Raw genomic sequence first — 16,370 nt, 5'->3', positions numbered from 1 at the left:
ACAAATATTTTGGGGCATATGGGGGATTTTTTCTTATTGCTGGCTTCCTTCTAGCTTCCTTATATCAAGTCCAGGAATAGAGTCTCTGTATTCAAAGGCTATGGATATTTTAATTACTTTCATCATTCTAAATTGCTTTCCAAAATGGGCACCATTTCACAACTCCTCCAATAACATATTAGTTTGTCTACCTTTCCACAATCCCTGCAGCAGTATTTCTATTTTCTTTTGTCATTTTTGCCAATTTGAAGTGTGAGGTGATATCTCAGTTATTTTAATTTGCATTTCTATTATTAGTGATTTGAGAATTTTTTTTATATATTTGGAAATACTTTGCAGTTCTTTTGAGAACTATTTGTTCATAATCTTATCTTTGGGGCCATTTCAGTCTTTTTATACCCTACTTAATCCCCTTCATGTACTCACTTTAGTCCCGGTACACTGTCTTTCTTGCAGTTCCTCAAACATGATGGACTTTACACAGATTTCATGCCTTTATACAGGTTCACCCTCATACCTAGGATATACTTCTCACTCATTTCTGCCTTTTGTTTTCCTTGGATTCCTTCAGGAACCAGCCCAAATTTCACCTTCTGAAGAGGGGCCTTGCCTGGTCCCCCAGAATATTGCTAGTACATTTTTTGAAATAGAGTTTATATTCAGCTTTTTAGGAACACATTTATACAAATGAGGTATATCATAGCAGTTTAAAAAAAAACAAACCCTTACCTTCTGTCTTAGAATCAATACTGGGTACTGGTTCTAAGGTAGAAGAGAGGTAAGGACTAGGCAGTAGGGGGTGGGTAAGTAACTGACTTGCCCAGGGTCACACAGCTAGGAAGTGTCTGAGGCCAGATTTGAACCCAGGACCTCCAGTCTCTAGACCTGACTCTCAATCCACTGAGTTACCCAGATGCCCCCTAATAGCAGTTGTTTTTTTTTTTTTTATGGTCCTATTCTATAAATTGCCATATATTATTTTTGCTATAGTCATATTTTCTTAAATTCAATCATATGCCATGAGGAAAAAACTAATGTGAAACAGGACAGGTTTTGGGGGAACATCAATAAATTAGTCTTTTCTGTTTTATGTATAGCAAAGACAACATGTATGCACAATTGAAGCTCATTCTTTTTCATGTATCTTATTTTTCTATCTCATTTACTAACAGGTTATTATTAAATATTCTAAGAATTTTCTTATATGTACTATATTCATTCCTGTGTATTAGGGAGAATTACTGTGTATTACTGTGTCTAAGAGATGGATCAGAGATACTGTCTAGTCTGCTACTTTCTGCATTTTCTTTGCCCTTCTGGAATTCCAAAGAATGTCTTCCTTTTTAATACAATTTGGCTAATAAATAAAGGAAAGGAAAGTTCTTTTCCTGTGGACTTGTGAACTGTCTACCTGTGGAGATGGGGAGGGGTGGATAGGTTGATGAACCACCTCTTAATTAGTTATCTCCAATTAACGATGTCTTGGGATTTTCAAGGGAAGCACTGAATAATGAACTCCTAAAAATTATTTATTGGGTTGTCTGACACAGTTTCCATTGCTTCTGGTTCCTGAGAGAGCTGTGGAGGCCTATATCTCTTTATTGGTTATGATACCGGCATAACCAATAAATCAGATTTAATCAGCAAACTAATAGTCTTACTCCAAAAGCCAGTCTCTTGGGATAATTTAAAATGTAACAATATGTGTTCTCAGCAAGGTATGAGTAGCCTGGGGACAGGGAATGTATTAAAAAAAAGGAGAGAAATGAAAGGGTTACCTTTGAGAAATAATGAAAGTATCAGCTGGGGTGATATTTGGAGAATAGTAAGAGATAAGGTTATGCTAGGGCCAAGTTTGTATCATGGTGACACAGAGGCCTGTTAGAATGCTTTTGTAATAATTCAGGCTTGAGCTTCTAATGACCTAGATTTAGAGGGGTTGGAAGTGGGGATGGAAAAGAAGGGATATAAAGGGATATAAATGAGACATTTCAAACTCTGATGTGATTAATATGTCTAAGAGAGGAATCTCAACTTAATTTTTTTTTTGCGTTTGAGTGATTGGGAAAATGGTGAGCACATTAAGTAGTCGTATGTAATCTTGAAAGTTAGTGTTAGTAAAAGTAAAAAAAGTTTGTTAGTTTTTAGAATAAATGGTTTGAGGAGTTTTATAGAAAGGATAGTGTGAATTACATAGATAATTAAGGAAATAAGAGATCCATCAAGGGATATAATCCTTCAGTGATTTGAAGTATGAATGAAAGTATTAGAAAGGATAGCAAGGAAAGCAGTAGCATCTCAGGGAACCATTCTCAAAGTGTGTCAAGAGATGGAAGGAGAGAGAAAGGGAAAGATTTTGTTAGTTATAGAGCAAGTGTTCCAGAGGGGAAAGCAGAAGTGTGCAGAACTGGAATGGGACATAGGAAAAGTAGGGTTGAGGGAGGATATTATGGTTTATAGTATTTGAAAGTCTAAAATCGTCACATTTACCTATGTGACCAATGAAGAAATTATCTTTAGAGAACAATATAGAAAATAATAAGGTGGTGGCAGATTCAAGTAAAGGAGGATTATCAAAAAAATCTATTTTCTTTCCACCTTCATAATTTCAGCTTGCTTTGTAGAATTTTAGACTAATTCACAGCTCCATGAACAGTTCATTAATTTACCTATTTTCCCATAGTCCCTCCAACATTTGTCATTTTCCTTTTATCACAATTTGGCTAATCTGATGGTTATGAGATTGGAATCTCAGGACTGCCTTAATTTTCCTTTGTCAGGGATCAGTAAAATACAGCCCATAGCCAAATACAACAGAGACTATTTTTGTTTGACCTTGTGAACTAAGAATAGATTTTACATTTTAAGATATCATTTAAAAACCTTACCTTCTGTCTTGGAGTCAATACTGTGTATTGGTTCCAAGGCAGAAGAGTGGTAAGGGCTAGGCAATGGGGGTCAAGTGACTTGTCCAGGGTCACACAGCTAGGGAGTGTCTTAAGTCCAGATTTGAACCTAGAACTTCCCATCTCTAGGCCTGGTTCTCAATACACTGAGCCACCCAGCTGCCCCCCAAATAAATATTTTTAATGTGTAGTCTTTGTCTTATGACCAACAAGTCAGCATAATAGCAAGAAAACTGAACCATATCCATTTTGACATTTTCACTGTAAATAGGGTTTGAGTTTAAGAATTTAAAACTTGTATAAACAAATACTTGTATAGTACCCAGTAGTCTCATGTCCATATGTCATGAAGAATATTGGAAAAAGGATTGAAGACTGGAAAGAAAAGGGCATAACTATCACTAAAAATGAAGTTGACTTTATATATTGGAAGAGATGAATAGATGTAGATTTCAATTGATAATCAGCTCAGTCAGTTGCCTGATATATGCAGTAATGAGAATAATTTATATTTGCCAAATTAGAAGATAGGTAATGATGAGAAGATACTGTGCCTGATTATATTAACTCTAGTTGGACTTACTTAACCAGGGAAATGGATAAAAAGTCATTGAATTTCCAAACTAACCATGAGAGAAATTTAATCAATGTAATGGAGTTGCCACAATCTGAAGTCTGAAAGAACTCATAAAATGCCTTACCCGTCAAATATCTTATTGATGAATGTAAGGATATAGGAGCCAAGGGGACCATTAGGTAAGAAATTGTGATGGCAATTTATAAGAAGTTATCTCAAGAAGGAGTGAAAGTCAGTTGAGGAGAAAGTGACCCTGGAGATAGGTTGGCATGACAACCAGCTAAGCCAGGTCAATCTGTTAGTTTTTGTATATAAATTGAGAAGACCACAGAATCTCAAAGAGGAGAAGATTCTAAAAGAATGTAAAAGATTTTGGATAATACACAGTTCTGGGGACATAAGTACTTAATAAATTAATTTTGCTATAAAGAGCAAGTGAAGATAACAGCAACTACAACTCATTTTTGTGATTTCTGATGTCTCTTCCAGCTCTTAAATTTCTGTTTCTATGAGAAAGGTATAGAGAATGTAACATTCCCTGGTGTATTACTGATTTTTTTTCTAAATTGACATAGAACAAAATAATTTTGAAGTTTCTCATGAAACCAGATGTCATATATATATATATTTAAACCCTTTCCTTCTGTCTTAGAGTCAATACTGTGTATTGGCTCCAAGGCAGAAGAGTGGTAAAGGCTAGACAATGGGGGTCAAGTGACTTTCCAAGGGACATGTAACAGTTAAAATTTAACTGTTATGATTAAAATTTAGGGGAAATTGAGGCAGGTAGAAATTAGTTTCTCTCTGCAAGGAGTATTATATTTTTAGAGTTTTATTAAAGGTTGAGAATTTGAGAATATACAAGTAAGAGAAGCACGTGCTAGGTGGGCCGAGAGGCCCATTTTAATCTCACCTACATCATGAAAGAGCCCTCTGCTTGCAAGTGGAAACAGGAAAGAGCCCCTCAGTAGGCAGAGAACTCCTTTAAATAATAATTTGTGATCTCCCCCAGGTGAGAATTCAGTGCGATTACAAAGCATTCTGGGAAGTGAGCAAGGACTTCTGGGGACTGGAGTCCTGGATTCAAGTCTCCATTTTTTACAGTCACACAGCTGGGAAGTATCTTGAGGCCAGATTTGAACCCAGAACCTCCTATCTCTAGATCTGACTCTAAATCCACTGAGCCTCCCAGCTGCCCCCCATCAAAATATATTATTAAAATGGGACAAGATTCAACTTGTGGAATGTAACTACAGATATAACTTTGTACACTGACCCACTGAGTATTAATATCATACATTGCATAAAATAGGGAGCTATATGTTTACCTAACGTCATGGAAGATGATATTATAAAGAGTCTAAACAATAGAATTCTCTAAGTGTTCTTATTTAGAGAAGATGCTTTACTAATTATTCAAATCTGTTTACCTGGCACTGAAAAAACAAAGTATGTGAAAAATTAGTATTGCTCAGAATATGGTAATAACCATCCTATTAGTCCTTCTACATAGCTGTTTTGAATAGGTGCTGCATATGGACAGTAAACTAGGAAGTGAGATGATAAGCATAATTGGGCAGGATCACATTTTAGAATTGTTCTTGTGGTTTATTGAGTCTAAATTACTTGGTGGTATTAAAAGCAAAATTTTTTAATACAAATATTTTCCCAGTACTATCATATGGCAGCAACTATGATATACAATTCCAGAAGAATCTAAAATTCAAGTGATCTAAAAAAGGATAATGTTAGTTGTAAGCTGTAATATATTATTTATGATTTGTGCATGAATTAATAAAGATGTATATGGCAGCAAAGAGATAAAATGATTGTATATTAAAAATAGGAAAATAGTGGACAACCCAAGTACTCATTGGTTTCCTCAAAGTATTAAAACTGTCAGAGGAAAACTTGATTACATATGTAAGTAAATAGTGGTGGAACCATAATTTTAAAGAAAAGAACTTTCCATAGAGCAAGTTCAGAACAAATAGCAAATTTCTGCTTGCTAATTGTCATATATAACATGCTTTTATTTTTAGTAAAGGAAGGTTTTTATTCGTATTTCTGTAGGTTTTATAGCAAGTGTGTCTTCAGCACTAGGTAAAATGGAGTTGTATTTTGAAATTTAATATATGAAAGTTAGGCAGTGATTATGTATTGCATTGACATTTTTGGAAAACAAACTGCTACTTTGAATGAATTGTAATTTATATGATTTTTTTAAATCTTTCAAATTGAAATAAATGCTTTTGTTATTTTTTTTAATCTTATCACAAGGAATGTGGTTACTGTATTTAAAAAATCCCCAAATAATAACAAAACCGATTTTTTTAAACATAAGCTTGATCTTCTCCCAAAAGAAATTTTTTTTAAGACAAAGGAAGAACACTTAGAATTGTTGTAGAATCTGACAACTCTTTTGTTGAGCCCTATATATACAACTCTTTAGACTTACAGCACTATCCTGGGATTGGCGCTTACCCCTATAAGGAAAACATTTAAGGGTCACTTTCCACTCCTGGACCTACTCAATCTTCATAATTTACTGTATGACTGAAAGTCATGTTCTGGGTTTTCCCCATCACATCACAATTCTGAACGTCTATAGCTACGTTTGATCCTGGAATTCCTCCACTTGATTCAGAAACTCAATATATTCCAGGCATTTTTCTAGGTCCAGGAGACTTAGTCTTTGCCTAGAAACCCCATTTTCCCCCTTTAAAAAATGCTTTGTTGATAGCCTTGTTACTGTCACTTCCCAATGACTCTTCTCTTTCAACCATCTTTTCCTTTCTTTCCCAAGGCCACACAGGTCTAAGTGACAAAGGCAGGTTTGAATTCAGGCTTTTAATTTCAAGAGCACCACAGTAAATTCATCCACTTGGTGTGTACTCTGCCCACTCTTTTTTACCTATTACAGAAATGCTGCTATGAATATTTTTTGAATTGATGAGACCTTTCCTCTTGTCATTGATGACCTTGAGGTATATATTAATTATTCCTTCATTATGCTGCTATTGTCTCTGTTCTTATAGCTCAGACTTGTTCCAGGAACACTTACTGCCCCACTGCTATCTGCTGCCATCTATGGTGATGCATAGTTCTTCTACAGAGATCCTACTCTCTATGGATAGCTACCTTTCTCTCTTTTTTTTCCCTCTCAACTTTTATGATGATAACTTTAAACTGAATCTGAAGCAGTTTCTAAAAGAATCATTAACTATGAGCTGTTATGAGTAAATGACTATAAAACTTTTTAATTACCAGAATCATGTGTAAATTAAGTTAAAGAGGAGTGATACCTGGCTGAGAAAAGGTTGTCCCTTTAGACAAAATACAGAAAAGCTTTCTGACTAGAAGTTGGTGTTTCCTGGCTCTCAGTTGCTAGTCATTGTGGCACATGTCTTCTAACTCAAAAGAAGAGGTTGGAAAAACAGTGTTAGAAAAACAAAAAGGACATAGTTCTTGTAAGATCAGAAATTCATGACCTTTCTATTACTGTATAAGCTTATAAGAGAGGATCCCCTAAGGCAGAGGATAATGGGCTTGTAGCTCCTACCATGCTCTTATTCCCATGGCTTGCTAGCATTTCTCCATGGGGAGATGGGCATGCAGCAGAGACCCTGAATCTTGCCACTTTAAATGTCTCCTCTCATACACAAGAACTTCATTGATTTTACTAATCTTAGGTTTCATGTGAGAAACACAATAGATTCTTACCACAAAGATTTTAGAACCCTTTGCTGTAAGTGAAGTAGGCCTGCTAGAGAAGAGAAACTATGAATGGTTTTGAAATTTGAAACCAGGAAAGTGTATACATGGCTTTTAGAGCATCCATTTTTGACACCCAAATAGAGATTCAGAGTTTCTTAGAATTGGAAGAAGTCTGTGAGCTTATCTTAACCCTTGTATTTTCTTTGCTACCTTAGAAATGAAATGGACATAAGATGTTGTGACTAGCTAAGAATTAGTAAGGAAATATGATTACTTATCTTAGAAATTTCATTTGCTTTAACAAATTATGTCCAAGAAGGGCACCATCTGTGTCAGCTAAGTACACTAAGACTTTTAGAACATGCTATATTTAATGTTTACTCATAAAATTAACTTAAGTATAATGACTATAAGAATCAGCCACAGTGTAATGGATAGAGAGCTGGTTCTGGAATCAAGAGAACTTAGTTCAAGTCCTGTCTCTTAACACATACTAGATGTATGATCCTGGGCAAGTCATTTTCCCTTTTTGTGCTCTAGGCTCTCAAATAAAGTTGCACATTAAGTTACACAGAATGTACCAATCTGCACTAGTAAAGGTTTTCTTATTTGAAAATTTTCTTTATCGTTGAAATTCCAGAGCCCATCACTAGCCCTATTCTAGAAATTGTTATAATAAAGAGGTCTGTTTTGGGTGTGAAACTTTGTGAGTATAAATCTGAGTAGACTCTTAACACCTTTTAGTTGATAGGAGCCTTACAGAGCTAGTTTGTAACCATGGCACATGCTCACCATCGGGGAGTACTTTAAAATTACAGTGAATTATTGCAAACCCCTGAAGTGCTGGAACTGAAGACTGAATATAATCAGGTGACAGCTATGACATTTGATGGAACCTAACTTCTCTGAGAAGTCAGAAAAGCATTCCAGAATGCCCTGGTACCTAGTCTTTTAAGTTCTCTCCAAACCTCCTTAGCCAAATGGCAGAAGCAAGTTGGATGTATTGCTTGGAGCTTTGATTTAAATTGGGCTAGGGTTGAGATAAAATTTACCATGAGGATTTCCTTTTATACTGACAGTTTTCTCAGTGGCAGTGTAGCCTCATTTATATTAATTATATCTATGGAAAAACTGAATACGACATGTCGTACCACTGGCCATTTTATAAGGCAAGAAACATTTGTAATTATAAAGTAAGAGAAGTTTTCTCTTGACACCAAAGCAGTCTTTTCTACACCTTGTAGTATCAGTCCTGTAAAATTTAACACTACTTAACATTTTGTCATAGGCTTAAGACTTTAATTATAACTCCTACCAGGAGTTTAGAAAGTAGTGCCATATACAGGCCATGTTACTAAAACTGTATTATCATCAAACTTGAAAATCCATTCAGAATTGGGATGTATACAAACTAATAAATCTCTCTATGGAAATTTAAACATCTTTCCTACATCAGTGTTAAATATGAGAAGCCAAAAATGATACATTTTCCTTCTGTTATGACCAAAAAATAGTCATCATAGATGATGACATAGTTTCTTCATTATTGAATGAATATATGTAACTGAAGCAGTACTATAATCATACCATCCATGCTATTTGATTTTATGTCTGAATGGCTTTAAAATCTTCTAAGTGCTGGACTCTCTCTGCAGTGATCTGATCCATGCAGAAATATGTATTTGAAGAGTTCTTATACACAACATCCATATACTTTTTCATACCCTAAAAGCTCAACCTAAAACCTTCCTTTTCTCTGTAGGTTGACTATTTGTAAAGTGTCTCGAGATACAAAGAGGAAATGGCTCAATGTCTCAGGCAGGGAGAATTCCAGATGGGGCAGCGCAAGTGCCATCTACAGTGGAAAATTGTATGAAGGATGGGAATCAGAAGAGGCCAAGATTGGAGGAGCAGGTGGGGGAGTAGGACATTAGTTCAGATGTAAGATAGATATATTATAAAAGTACTTGTTTTTATGTTTAGCTTTAAAGATACTTTATATTGTGTCTACAATATTCTTTGATACATAATTGTACTCATCTCAGGATGACAGATAAAAAACCAGAAACAGTAGAATCATACAGGTATCTGTAGACCATTGTAAAGCCCCAGATTTTGGCTGCAGTGTTCTAGTGAGATAGATTTACATCATTGTTTATCCAGAGAACCAAATTTTTTTTTAATCTATAGTACAACTAAATTTATCGCATGAAGCTCTTCATATTTCATATTTACATTTTACTTTGTCTTACTTATTTTAGGTACTATTGCTACACAGTATTAGAGTTTGGGAAACAATTCCAAGTTTTTTTTCTACTAGTTTCCACATAATACTTCCTTATTTTAAGGATTAGAATATTTATATTACTTATGTGCTAGTTTTAAAAACTTTTATGCTCCCAGGGGAAAAAACCCCTTAGCATTGAAGAGGAATTTTAAAAGAATCATTTTGTTGTTTCCTTTAAAATTAAAGTTTGTAATAAAGCAGGATTTGGATTTTTCTTTTCTTTTTTTGAGATTGCCTCTATTGTGATATAAACTGATTTCACTTATTGCTTCTTATTCTATGATCCCCCTGTTCATTTTGATATTACTGTTGCTTTAGTACTATACTATGACGTTAACCTCGGAGTTAAAATAAGCAGTTGTGGGAAAGTAGATATAATTTTCAATGAATCCTTTTTTAGCTTTTTCACTTTCTGTATTTCTTGTTTGTTTGTGTAACTCATTTAAATACCCACTGATCCTCATGTTCTCCTTTTCTCCTGTCCCAGCTCAATTTTTAAGAAAAACTTAAAACAATAATGTCTAACTTATATACCAAATTTCTGTTCTGAAAAAAACATGAATGATGCTTAGAAAAGGTAACATGAGTTTAAACTATTATATTTCCTTCTGAGATGTAGACAAGAGGCATAGTATGGGAAAGATGTTTTGTAAATCTAGTTTAGTCAATTGAGTTGCCTTTATTATGTTGTGAATTCCTAGAATGGCACTTACAGTGTGTACTATATAATTCAAAATTAAACATATACTGCTGGTATTCTTCTAATTTTTAATGTATATTAAGTCTCATTTCTGAAACAGATTGTAAGCTCCTTTGAGAGCAAGCATCATTTTACTTTGATATTCCCTAGAGTGCCTAGCATAGTGCTGGGCACAATAAATACTTAGTTGGTTGTTTATTAAATGAATACTACATACCTATATTCACATGTATTCCAAAGCTAAACAGGATATCATTTTCATAAAATTTTAGGCACTCTTTTTTAATATAAGATCCATAATATCTCTTAGGAGATCTGAAATGAAGAATAAAATTCTGACTGTTATTTCTTTTTCTACTAAATTGATAGTAAAGATTATGATTTTAATTGCATTATATACCAGAAGGAAAACATCCAAGTGCACATGATTAAATTTTTTATGTTGAGTAAGACACCATTTTTTACTAAGCGCCGCTTGATTTGTGTTCTGTATCAAAATTAGATACTCATATTGTTTAGCCTATTTTACCAGAGTATTCAGTATCACGATGATTTTCTTAGTGATGGCATTCAAATTAGGACAAGATACAGCCATTATCTTTTACTTCTCTTCATGGTCATAAACATGTAACACCCTTTAGTGATTTAAAAGGTCTCAAGCTATAGACTTTAGATCTCATATGCCAATCTTACCTCATATGATGTTTCTCTGAGCCATGTAAGGTTTTCTCATGGCCTTGACATGAGTCCAGAATATTTAATTCAACAATTTGAGCCCTCTGTATAGAATAGAATTTCTGTAGTAGGAATCAGTCAACAAGCATTTATAAAATATTTATGAAAGACCAAGGTAGGGAGGGATACAAATACCAATAATGAAACAATCCCTTTCATCATAGAGTTTTTTCTTAGCCCCAGGGCCTTCTTTGGACTGCTCCCATTTCCTTTGAAATTTTAAAGTAAAGATCCCAAGAATTAGTACCTGTCTCTTTCTGGACACATGTTAGTGAGTGATAGCATAGAAAGCTTTCCTTCTTCACCCCCTTCCTCTCCTTCTCCCTCTCCCCATCATAAGAAGTTTTGGATTCTGCCTGTTCAGTAGAAATAAATATCTAATATGTCTCTAGTTTCATTTATTTTTATTTATTTATTTTTGTAACAATTAGAAGGCAAACAGGATTAAGTGACTTACCCAGGGTCACATCACTAGGAAGTGTATGAGGTCATATTTAAACCCAGACTTTAGGCCTGCTCTTCTATGCATCATGCCACTTGGCTACCCCTCTAATTATATGTAAATTCTGAATTTGCATGGTATTTAAAAATGAACTAATCATATAGGAATACTAAAATGGATTAAAAATAAATTAGTTGTTTTCAAGATTTTTTTGGAAGAGATTAAAATTCTTTAATGTTTAAGTTTAGTATAGAGTATCTAATTCTTTGAACTATTTTTCTAAAGTTTCATTTTTCTATTTCTATTTTGGTTAAGAATTTAAGAATCTTGGGTAAATAGTTCAAGGTAATATTGAATGATGGATTTTCAATGAAGAGACTTGAATTTGAAACTCAACTGATAGGAAAGACACCTTTCTTCTCTGATCCTTACCTAACCTTTTTAGCCCATTTTCTCACCTGTAAAATGGGAGTAATAATTGTTCGCTCTACTTAGTTCATGGGGATTTTGTGAAGAAGGGGCTTTGTAATAAAGCCATATATAACTGTGATTTTTGTTGTTGTCTACACTATAAGAGCTGTAGGATTGCTATGTTATATATGTGATATATAACACAGCATGTATTCATATAGAGCATGAATCCTTTATATGTGAAAAGATGTAATTAAAAATTACTCACTTCAGCATTTATTGTTACTGTATTCAAGACATTGTATTTTGGAAATTATTTTGTGAATTCTCTCCAGCAGACTCACCTTTATAATGGATTATCATAGGCTATACCCATTACTTCACATGGCATTTCAAGCCACTTATGGATAACTAGTTGTTAGGAGGTTTGTCTTGACCTTGAGCCTAAATTGCCCTCGTGCAGTTTCTATTCTTTGCCTCTAGGTCTACTCTAAGCAGAATAAATTCCCTTCTGGCTGAAGGATTTCAGATGTTCAAAGATAGTTATCAAATTACTTCTGAGTCTTCTCTTCTCAGACTGAATGTTCTCAGAATCTTTGAAGGCCCTTTTGCCATTTCCTCTAGACATTGTCCAGCTTCTCAAATGTAATGCCCAGAATGGTGTGGTCTCATCAGGTTGAACACTATAGGACTATCTTCTTATTTCTGGATGTTAACAGTTTCCTTTTTGCACCCTAAATTTACTCACATTAGTATATGTTTTGACATATATTTATTTTGAATTTCATTATGTTAGATTCAGCTTTAGTGCTCTATCCTGTCAAGGTCCTGTCTTTTTTTTTTTTTAAACCCTTACCTTCCATCTTGGAGTCAATACTGTGTATTGGCTCCAAGGCAGAAGAGTGGTAAGGGCTAGGCAATGGGGGTCAAGTGACTTGCCCAGGGTCACACAGCTAGGAAGTGGCTGAGGCCAGATTTGAACCTAGGACCTCCCATCTCTAGGACTGGCTCTTAATCCACTGAGCTACCCAACTGCCCCCTCAAGGTCCTGTCTTAAGAAACATTTGTAGCTGACTTTGGGGATACCAAAGTGTTGACTGTCCCTCCAGGCTTTGTGTCATCTGCAGACTATTTGGTCTTAGTTAATTCAAGTCATTGATAGTTGATGAAAATATTAAGTTGTCCAGGGCATAGCACAGGATTTCTGTTGGAGACAACTTTCCAAAAGTAAGTCAGCTTGGAGAACTGTATAGGTTTTCCTTTTGAAGCCTATTCAGCTAGGTCTGAATCAATCTCTTATATAGCCTACATTTACATCTTTTACACAGTTATTGAAAATTAAGATAATAGCTTGCTTTCAGTGAGCACCTAACACTTTACAGTAAGAGGAGGTGGCCTAGAAACATAATGGGTACTCAAGTTTGGATTTAGGGAAAATAAAAGCATTAACTTTGAAAAAAAATTTTTTTTTTGAAGAGACAATGTAGCATAATGGGTAAAATGAATGCCTTTCTTTGGAGTCAGGAAGAGCTGGGTTAAAATCCAGATTGTGATACTAACTAGCTTCATGACCCTAGAAAAATCACTTAACCCATAATACTTTTCCATAAGTCCTAGATGTATCCTGAGTTGGTGGACTTGGTTCTCTAAACTAAGAATTCATTGATGCTTATGTATTTGTTAGAGGAAAAGATCAGCAAAAAAAAGCTACATAGCATTTTGTAGATTTAGAAAATGGTCCCATATGTATATGATTGGGAATTTGGCTTTAAGTGATAACTCTATTGCAAATATTAATAATATGGAAATGGGTTTTGAACAGTGATGCATGTAAAACCCAGTGGAATTACTTGTCAGCTCTAGGAGAGGGGAGGGAAAGAACATGAATCATGTAACAATGGAAAAACACTAAATAAATAAACAAAAATAAATGGAAAAGGAAAAAAAAGAAAATGGTCCCATAGACTTGGTATTTTTTTTTCCCTCCAGTATCATGCATGCCAAACTAGCAATTTTAGTGTCTTTTGAAAAAAGAAATTATTTCTTGGTATAAGAAGACCTAAAGAAGACCCTTTGGGGGGGGGGCTTTCAAATGTACATAATAGACTAGTATTCTAAAAGTATTTCTCATTTACATATATATGAGTTAAACTTGTGTTATACAGGTCTAGTATATATATGGATCAGCAGCATCATAAACATGATCAGAAATTTACTGTATTTCTTTCAGGGGAAAGCAGCCAGCATCCTTTTGGAGCCATGAACATTATCCGTACCCCAACTGTTGCACAGATTGGCATTTCAGTGGAATTATTGGATAATTTGGCCCAGCTGACTCCTGTAGGCAGTGCAGCTGTATCACAAATTGATTCATTCACTCAGGTAATGTGATTATGAGAACAATTTTACACTTCGAAAATCAACTTATTGGTTGTATAAATGTAAATTTTTTTATCACAAAATATTAATTCGATGCATATAGAAACTGGTTTTCTGGTTTTCCCATTAAGTATTTTCATCAGTTAAGAAGTATCCAGTGTAAATATTCTAACTGACTAAATTAGTCTTTTAAGTAGAATGCTATCAGATATAACTGACATTTACATAATCAGGAGCTGTGACCTTTGAGCTTCTGGGGTCTTGTAAAGTCCTGTGCCTTAAATGAGAAAGGGAAGACTGGCAGTATTTTTTTTTTGGCCCACTTGAGATCAAATCACCAAAAATGCATTTTGTCTTCAATGTTAGAATAAAGGGAATTTAAATATTGAGATGATTGTTTTGTGATAAGTAGACAAAAAGATTATTTTTGTAATATACTATCACATTGTTTATTGAATTAAAAATTAATAGCTTCTAATGAATAGTAAACAGCAAATAAATTTTCAAAGTATATAAATTAAAATGTGTTTATAATGTAGTAAATTTGTGAAGTGATGTAAAATCACTTATGTACTTGAAAAATGGGAACCTGTATGTTTATGATTTATTTGTTTTAAAGAGTATTTTAAAGAGTGGCTCAAAGTGGATAGAATTGTTCCTGAAACCAGGAAAATCAGGGTTCAGAGATTGCCTCCTGACCATGTGACCCTGGGCAAGTGGTAGAGGTGGATCTCTAAAAAATAAGTGGCAGAAAAACTGTCAACCTACTTTGATAAAGAAAGTCTTGTGATTTTTAGAATAGTATGACATATTGAAAATTCACAAATCTGTTAAAACCTCTTCAAGAGAAAGATGCCCTCATTTTAAGAATGTAGTTAACTTTGGGTAGGAATAATAGTAGTCCAAGACTCACTGTTTTTGCCAAGATGAGAAAGAAATCTTTCACAAATAAGTAGGCATAATTGTTAATACCTAAAAAAGTTAAAGAATCAAATAAATAGTATTGTATAATTTATTCATGGGCTATTTATTTACTTTGCAGTTCACTCAGAAGATGTTGGACAGCTTCTATAATTTTGCTTCATCATTTGCTGTGTCTCAGGCCCAGATGACACCAAGTCCATCTGAAGTTTTCATTCCAGCAAATGTGATTCTAAAATGGTGTGTGAAAATGTCTGACTTTTAATGAAATTTCTATATTTCCTGATTCTGCATTTGCAGAGTCGGGACAAATGAATATGTGCAATATTGACAGGAATACTGACTTTGGTGCCTCGGATCTGCTCTTTACCAGAGACAATGGAAAGCTCACAAACTTTGGAGTCATAAGACCTAGGTTCAAGTCTTGTCTTGAAAATAAACTATCCGTGTAACCATGAGCAGATCATTTATTCTCCTTGGACTTCAGTTTTCTCACTTGTAAAATGAGATGTGAGTAGATGGTTTCTGAGATGCTTTTCAAACTCTAGGTCCATATAACCTTATCTGTGTGACCTTTGAGTTTCATTTTATTCATCTGTGAAATGGAGTTAAATCAGATATTCTCTTAAGACCCCTATCAGATACAAATCTTTTTGATTCTGTGATTGTTATTGTTTTTATTGATCATATCATTTTATGATTGAACAGACTTTAAAAAAAATGTCTGTATCTTATTATTGACAGTAAATATTCAGTGAGTAGCCAGTTACTTGCGTGACATTAAACTAGGTATCCTGGAGTTAGAGTGTACCAGCCATTTATGATTATATTATTAACATATTATGGCCAAACTCTACCATCATTATCCTAACCTTGTTATAACACTGTGTTCAGTACTTTTGTACATGGCTTTCCTACATGCTATCCTGGTGTAAGAGCATATAGGAACATAGATTTAGAGTTGGAAGGGACCTCAGAAGCCAATCTAGTCCAGCTACTCTTTTTATACATGAGGAAACTGAGACACAGACAAGTAAAGTGATTTGCCTAGGGTCACGGAGCTAAACCAAGACTCTCATCTTCCATGCCTCTGCTCTCTTCCCCACACCCCCTCTCTGATACTTTTGATGTCTTGCTACAGTACAGAATACTAGATTTAAAGCTGATGGGGAATTTATAGGGCTTCTGTTCTAGAGTTATCAGGGTGTCAAACTAAGCTTGGTGCTGCTAGAATCAGATTAAAATGTAATTGGAAAGTATTTAACAAAATAAGTAATATATAGATAATATTAATA

General features: G+C 34.4%; 1 protein-coding gene across 2 annotated transcripts in view; it reads left to right on the top strand.

Moving 5' to 3' along the window:
• HIKESHI (heat shock protein nuclear import factor hikeshi) overlaps nucleotides 1–16,370 on the top strand; it is a 39,740-nt gene that overhangs the window by 21,601 nt on the left and 1,769 nt on the right. For both annotated transcript variants that reach the window (XM_001362490.4, XM_007490835.3), the window contains 2 exons: nucleotides 14,006–14,157; nucleotides 15,197–15,315. In XM_001362490.4, the coding sequence (XP_001362527.1) occupies nucleotides 14,006–14,157; nucleotides 15,197–15,315 (271 nt within the window). The remainder of the gene's footprint in view (nucleotides 1–14,005; nucleotides 14,158–15,196; nucleotides 15,316–16,370) is intronic.

This window comes from Monodelphis domestica, chromosome 4, assembly GCF_027887165.1.
Source record: "Monodelphis domestica isolate mMonDom1 chromosome 4, mMonDom1.pri, whole genome shotgun sequence".
NCBI classification, from domain to species: domain Eukaryota; kingdom Metazoa; phylum Chordata; class Mammalia; order Didelphimorphia; family Didelphidae; genus Monodelphis; species Monodelphis domestica.
Note: the sequence above shows the minus strand (reverse complement) of the source record. Positions and strands in the feature narration are given on the sequence as shown.